This window comes from Phaseolus vulgaris, chromosome 7, assembly GCF_051622355.1.
Source record: "Phaseolus vulgaris cultivar YP4 chromosome 7, ASM5162235v1, whole genome shotgun sequence".
NCBI lineage: Eukaryota > Viridiplantae > Streptophyta > Magnoliopsida > Fabales > Fabaceae > Phaseolus > Phaseolus vulgaris.
In genome coordinates this window covers 3,066,647-3,074,774 of record NC_143504.1, presented here as the reverse complement: position 1 = coordinate 3,074,774, position 8,128 = coordinate 3,066,647, and the positions used below count along the sequence as shown (strand labels likewise).

Here is an 8,128-nt window from a genome sequence, read left to right as displayed (position 1 = left end):
TAAAAGAATAATAAAGTATGTTTTTGGGGATAAAATGGAAAACAAAGATTCTATACACCCCGATTTACTTCTTTGACTGAAATTCACACAGCTAACCGAAACAACACGGCTAAAAGTTTTAAGAAACGTGTTTGGTTTTAGAAGTTTTATTGGTAGAATAGTTTTGGAGGTGTGGTTAATTGAACTTAGATAGAGAGCATGCTAAAAAAATGTGGAAAAAAAAGAGGAAGAAGAAGATGAAGGCATTGCATATTTGTGAAAGATCCTGTCCAGCTTTTGACGTTCCAAAAGCGAAACTAGTTCAATGTATGAGATAAAGATCACATGCTCATTTGGTGTTCATTTTACTTCCTTTTAAATAAATCATCACCTTCCATTGACTCTAATGTCGCAGATCCATATCAAATTACACAAATCATGTGTTGCATAGAAACCTAAAAAAGGTAAAACCTCACATTACAATTTTTAATCACGTGTTGAGAAATTGTGTAATTATTTGAATTTCAGAAACCTAATTTATTGCGTTCCAAGTTGGTTGAGTTAATCTGTGTTATTTATCTAAATGAAATTGTAAATATGGGAATAAAATGGAATTAGAATAGTGAAGTTCTGACATCACATCAGAGAGGGTTTTTATAAAAGAGGTGGAAGGTGTTGTGTTCTTGCAATCCACACAAAGACGACACGACACGATACGATACACCGCGAGCTCTTAAAATCGTGTTTCTCTGTGTTGGTTAAATCGTGGAGAGTTGATTGGGAAATTGGAATCATGGGTTTGCAGAGCGAACTAAACGACGTGTCGTCGGGTTCGATTCCGCTGCTGGTGTTGGCGCAGATAGCCATGTGCGTCAACTACCTCCGCTCCATGCTCCTCGCGCTGTTGCAATCCCTAGGTCTCGCCCGATTCCACACCCACCAGATCGTCGACGACCGCTTCCTCGCCGCCGTCGGATCCGGCCTCGCCGGACTCATCATGCTCTCCGATCAGCTCAAGCTCAGCAATCAATTCTTCTTCCACGAAGGAGCCGCCCACGACCACCCCTGCGTGGTGTGCCAGGCCGCCTTCCAGGACGGCGACCAGCTCCGCATGCTCCCCTGCCGCCACGTCTTCCACCGCCGCTGCTTCGACGGCTGGCTCCACCACTACAAGTTCAACTGCCCCCTCTGCCGCTCCCCGCTCCTCTCCGACGACCGCGTGGCCCTCACCGAACGCCGCCTCGGCCAACAACTCATCTCTTGGTTCTCCCTTCACTGATGCGGCGCCGTTTCGGTTTTCCAATCTCCCGCTTTTACCCCTCTTTCGCGATCACTTTTTACAGACCTGGACGCGGTTTCTTTTCTCTTTTCCGTTCTTTACTTTCCCTCCTTTTTTTTTTTAATATTGGCCTTTTTGTTTTTTTTAGGGTATTATTATTATTACTATTAGGCTAGATTTTTTTTTTCTTCTTTTTGTCCTTTTTAACAGTAGTTTTGGTGAAGGTATTTTTTGAAGGGTTTTCTTCCGAGAATCCTTTTTTATCTGCTGTAAATTTTGCACTCCTTTGTGTCTATTCTAATAATCGGAGATATTAGAAAGTTTATGCACACTATCTGGTAAATGTTGGATGCTTCTGATTCACCGTTTCTAGCTATTGGAATTTTAAATAAAAATGATCAGAAAAAAAAAGAATTTTAATTCTGGAAATTAAATAAAAAGGGTCAAAGGAGAAGTTGAAGTAAATAATTACGATACCCGAAGTGGAAGTTATTGAGTTCATTGTAATTTTTATTTGGGGTGGCTTATAGAGGCCTCTTTTATCGGGTGTTAGAAAAACGATTAATATGAATTATGTGAAAGTTTAATTTTTGTTGAGGGAATAACAGTAAATAAACTTAAAATATTGATATTTAATGAAAGTGTATGTATTGTGATGAAATAGAAGTGATTTAATTAGATGAATTAAGGGAAAAGGGATGTGTTATTGAGGCATTAATTGGGAGAAAAAGGGTGTGTTGGTGCATGTGGTGATGAATGAATTGTGAATGAAGGGAAATAGGAGAGTGTGTGTGGAGTTTTGTGTGAGGTGGAGAAGGTTGGTGGTGAGTTGGAGTGGCCATTTTCCAATTTGGCAAAAGCTGTTGATGTTAAATACCATTTCTCCCTGTTCCTTTTCCTTTCCTACCCTTTGTGTATTTCATTATTTCTTTCAACACCCTTACCTCAATGTCTAAACAATACATTTAATTTCATATTTATATTAAGATGTCACTTTTTGAGTTAATTCATTTATATTGATATGGTTGGTTGAGCCCCAATCTGCACTTTCACATCAAGCTAAACGTTTGAGGTTAGGAATGATCCCACTGATATGACCAATCTCAACAGGCATACGCGTAAACTAATTGCACCACTATCATTCTCCTTAACAATTCTTCGCCTTCTCAACCATAAAAACAAATCTCAGGTGCTCTCTAATTCTACTTCTTTTTTAAATTAATATTAATATATGTACATCTTTACCTTTCTATCCCTTCAAATAATAATTCAATTTGTTCGAAGTCTTCCACGTGTTTCTTTTTTATATTGTTCTCTAGGTTTTTCGGTATCTCAATTTTTTAGTCTTTTCGTTCTTACTAGTTATCTGTTAAGATATTTCGACGCTCAAGTTAATCTGAATATGATCTGTAAGTGTTGAGATTGATTGATTATTACTTTTGTTTCTTGAGTGTTTCTCTTGTTTATACCTTTTGGTTGGATCTTTGGTGCTATGGACCTATGCATAGGGTTCAAAAAAGACTCAATTACATCTTAGTCATATTTTGCAGATAATCTAATTGTATTATACAGGTGATCTTGATGAATAATTTAAAAGGGTGAAAATAATATATTTAAACTAAACATAATAATTTTAGTGTGATGTTAAAGGATATGGTAGTCAGGTAGATGGAGAGATGCCAAATGTGTGATGATCTAAATGGAGTAGAAGAATGAAAATGAGCACATGATTTGAGGCTATAAAATCCCCAGTACCTCCAAATATGCAAACATTATAGTAGTTGCATAGTGTAAAAATACACACCAAATGGTGATGATAATTGTGTTAGAAAGCAATTAGGTAACACAGTATAAAATGGGTTAAAGTGAAGGTTTCAAAATAATTGCGATGATTGCTATATTTGAATAGTTTGGTGGAATATATGGTCCCCAACACAACCCTCTTCACTGCATCACTTTCACATTTTTTTGTTCTTTCAATAATTTTAGAATGGACCCAATCCAACCCTTCTACCAACACTGTTATTATTAATACTTCACCATTTTTCTCTCACTCCCTCATTATTCACTCTTCTTAAGCTCAAATTTCTCTGCTTTTTATGCATATTTTTCTTCTTCTTCATTCTTCTCCATCCATTTCCTGCTTTCCAACCCAACTACTTCAATGCCAAACAAAACTCAGCAAAGGTTGTGTGAGAATCTTCAACATCTGGGAACTTTATTAAAAACAGCCTTTTACTTTTTATTTTATTCAAATAACTAAATTTAAAAAAAAAATAAAAAAATATACATAGTGCTTGAAATCAGTTAGTGTTTGCATGGATGAGTTCTGTTTTTTTTTTCCTTTTTTTATTTCATTTATTATGTTCTGTATACATTTATCATGTTGGAATAGATGAGTTGTTGACACCTTTTATTTTCAGATGTGGTTTGTTTAATTATAAAATTTAGTTAATAAATTAAAATTTGTTATTAATATTACGAAATTTGAGGGAAAAAAAAAAGAATAAATAAAAAAAGGTATTATTTTTTTGTCTAAATGAATGTTACCGTATGCAAAATCATGCATTATAATTTTTTTTCTCATTAATTTTATTCGTTTAACTTGAGCAACAACATTCTTTTTGCGTTTTTTTTTTCAAAATTTATTCAGTTAATATCAATTTTTAATTTATTGACCAAATTTCCTAAATAAACATTTAAAAGAAATTATGCGCCAATAACCTATTCATTTGATTTAGACTATCAATTGCAAACATAACAAACGAAACAACAAAAAGAAGTTTTACAAAAATATAAATTGTACACGTAAGCATGATTTATTAAAAATAAATAAAGTTGTATTTGCAAACATAAGTTTAATAAAAAAAAAGTTCAAATTGTGTTATTAAGCACGATTTGAACCTAATTTAAAAAACTAAAATTACACATTTGTAAGGATTTATTCGTTATAAAGTCATGTTTTGAAACACAAATTAGTCAATAAATGGTAGTGAGGAAATTGAATATTTTTTTTATTAAAAATTAATTTGGCTGAGTAAGTTATCTCTTTCCACGTCAACGATAAGCTTTGTTCTTTTCTTGACTAAAATATCTAAAGATAGAAAGTGGAAAGTGGTCTTAACTGTTTGAAAAATAGATAAATGAATCCAACTTGCTATCAAAAGTGACCTCTTAATCTTCATTTTCTAACAAGATAAACCGATCATTCAACTTCAATGGACCCAAATGCTTCGACGGTGGCAGTTGCAAAATTAATGTTTTCTTATTTAAATTCTACTTTCAAATATTTATACAAAAAAGGGATTTGTTTTTCACATAAATTAAAATTAGTTTTTTACTTTTCATTTTTTTAAGAGTTTATGAAAATAATTATCTAAAATATAGAAGATAATTTTCAGCCAAAAAAAAATGAGGATGATAAGAAATGCAATATGATACAAGAAATTTTTAATGACAAAAAAAAAAAAGCTTGGTGGGAAGAAGGTTAGATAGCTGTTTGGATTATGATAAGATTCTGATTTTATAGCATCAATGATTAATATGTCACATGCATTATTTCATACTACAACAAATAGCAATCACTTAATGGACATATATGTCCTCTAGTGAAACAATCACCTCAAATTTTCAAATAATAAATGTTAAAAACAACAAACAAAATGTGAAAGGCTTGGGTATGTTTTTTCTTTCTATATTGAAGGAAGAGACACCAAAAAATATTTTAAAAACACGATAATACTAGTGTTGCGAGGTCATGGACTGAGTCCAATAATAAGGTGAAAACAAATACGATCTCTAAATGTAATGATTATGAACTTATTAGTCTCATTAGTTTATGCTTGACACTAAGGGGTTGTGAGGTCATGGGCCGAATCCGATCATATGGTAAAATGATTTTAATGTCGATCTATGAAGTTAATAAAAAATATCTCATTTCTTATAAGAGTGTTAATTATGGATATTGACCATATATGCAAGATTAAATATAACTCAAAACAATATCACATACAAAGAAAATGGGAGAGAACATTATCCTATATAAAGGAAAGAAGATGACATGACAAAAACAATTCCAATCTTTTTCCGTAAAATAATTGCACCTTTAAAAAATAATACTTTTCAAACATTTATTTCACATTTTCAAAATAATTGGGAAAATTTGAAAAGAAATAGTTCAGAAATAGGAGCCACTTGAATGAAATAACTCCTCGTAAGATTTAACTTCTTTTTATCTTCTTCTTTTTTAAATATATAGTTATGAAAAAATATAAATTAGTTTCTATTTTTTAAGATTTAAAAATAATTACTAGATTATTTTCAATTAATAACAAATTGACTACCAAGATGGAGACTTGGGAGAAAAAAAAACCAAAAAGTTAAGTTGAAGATTGCATTCCACGCTTGTTTGCTGCGAATGCGACGATCCTTCCATTTTGGTAATATTATTTTCAAAATATAATTTATAATAAATTTCGTAAAAAATATAAATTAAAATAGGGGAATGTGAACAAAATAAATAAAACTGTGAAAAATTATATAAAAATTAATTATTCGAAAATTTTGATCTCATTCTTATTTAAGCTAACAAAAAATAATTGGTAAAATAAAAGGACGAGATCGGGTTGGACGAGGCCAAGTAAAATATTATCTTTTATGGAATCAAACAGTGAAAGGCCAACGTTCATGGGTTGGTTCTTAATGGATGCAACATTCATATCTGCAAAAAAAAAAAAACTGTTATTTGATGATTTGAGATAATTATGATTCCTTTTTTATTTTAACTAATTGTTATTAATTTATTTATAAATTTAAAATTTGAAAAATGTCTCATGATAATAGTTATGACAGGAGATGAGTTCGAATAATTGGATATTAAATTATCTTTATTAAAAGTGTTAAAAATTGAGATTATGCGCTACCCACTTAGATATTTGACCATATAAAACATGTCCCTTTTATTTGCTTTATATGGTATCAATACGGCCTGCAAATACACTATGCTATTTCATTACCTAAAGAGATTGTCCAAGAGTTAAGACTTTGTTTGGTGAGGTTGGAAATGGAAAGAAAAGAAGGAAAAAAAGTAAAGTTATTTGGATGAAAAAAAAAAGTGAGTGAATTGGACTCCTAGTTAAGAGAGATGTTTCTCAACTAGATCATCTCAATCGATTAAACTCTGAAATGGTCACCGAATTATATATTTGCGAGCTTCATGAATTGGTTCCAAAGAAATGAAGGTGTTCTACTTGCAGAATATACTCCGACGTTCAAGTTAGTAAGAACATAAATATAGTGAGTATAGTGTAAAATATGAGTTGGAATTACTCACTGTGAGTTGTTATCTGTCGTTCTTCCACTTGTCTCATTTATGGTCGTGTCTTGTTTGTTGTCCTTTATCAGGTCATCTTCTTTTCCTTATATAGGGTAGTGTTCTCCTCCCATTCTTTTTTTGTATCTGGTCTTGTTTTGAGTTATATTCCCAAATTAATTACAATCTTCAGTCAATCTCCATGATTAATGTCTTCTCCTCTTTATGAGAAATAAATGAGATTTTTTCATTAACTTCAGATATCAACATTAAGACCATTTTTCCATGTGATCGTGATCGAACTTTACTCATGACCTCACAGTCTCAATACACAAAATGTCAATTAATCAATGTTTGTGCTACTAAATTGTAAAGAATATATCAATTTCTATTACATTGAGTTGGCCAAGGGAAAACGACAAATATCAAATATAAATTTACAACCTCAAATATGAAATGAATTTGCAAGGGACCAAATATAAGTTTTTATTGAAGACTCATTGGATGATCTGAAATTATGGTAGAACCCATTGAACAACTTAGTTGATGTTCATCTTAAAGTGACAGACACCAACTACATTCAAGGAATGCCCTTATTTATATTGAAGAATGAATGTGCAGAAAGACGATTAGCTTTGCAACTATTTTGTTGCTCCTCTCATTTAATGAAATGACAACTAAGTTTCCTTCTCTTGCAAGCTGATCCATGTTCAAAGTTTCCAAATTAAGTTCAATCATCCTTTTCCTTGTAACTTCCTTGTTGGCCTATTCCAATATTTCAATCTCATGGTAAAGAGATTGTACTGCAAAATGCAGAGAATATACAAATACCAGCTACCCTTTCGTCCAAGCCGCCAACCATTAATTGTGGTGGTCCTAGACTGAAATAAGACTCATGTTAATAATTTTGAATAAAGATTCTCATACAACCCTTCTCATACCAACTAGGTAACCACGATATTAATGAATCACAGATATTAAGGAATGAATTTTAATTCTATCACAATTCTATAAAATTAGATTATAAAATAAAATTTACATTATTTTTATATACTATATGTACTACTGGATAATTGAAAAAATCGATATGGTCGAGAAGGTCGACATGGCTGAATGGTTGAGAAGGTCAAATAACTCACCTCATCTAATTAGATTCCGTAAAACCTCGATTAATCATAATTAAGTCAGTTTATCTATAAAACATGATTCAAGTACAATTAGACTCTCTTTTGGACCCACCCATAACAAGTGAGACTCATCCAAAAGGTATAAATACCAAAGATAGCCAAACGCCTGAGGTAATTTTTCTCTCTCAACTCACTTGCATATTGTACTCGGACTAGCTTGATCGTCAGAGTGTTTTTGCAGGTTCTCTCACTCACTCTGAAAAATGGAGAACTAATTGGAAACCACCGCATCTGTATGTCATGAAGACCGGAAACATAAGACTATAAAAATGTCGTTTATATTTAGTCCATAAATCTATGTGCCTCAAATATTTGAAATTTGATATATAAATTCAAGAGTTATGTTGAGATTTTCTGTATGATAGTTATAAT

The 8,128-nt window shown here is 32.0% G+C and overlaps 1 protein-coding gene across 1 annotated transcript; it reads left to right on the top strand.

Moving 5' to 3' along the window:
- The first annotated feature begins 419 nt into the window (after positions 1-419).
- On the top strand, positions 420-1,587 carry LOC137828066 (E3 ubiquitin-protein ligase RHA2A). The gene has a single exon (XM_068634486.2). The coding sequence runs from the start codon at positions 773-775 to the stop codon at positions 1,256-1,258; it is 486 nt and encodes a 161-aa protein (XP_068490587.1). The 5' UTR covers positions 420-772; the 3' UTR covers positions 1,259-1,587.
- The last annotated feature ends 6,541 nt before the right edge of the window (positions 1,588-8,128 follow it).

Excerpts from the sequence above, each read along its gene's own strand:
- LOC137828066 (XM_068634486.2), top strand. The coding sequence starts at position 773 with ATGGGTTTGCAGAGCGAACTAAACGACGTGTCGTCGGGTTCGATTCCG.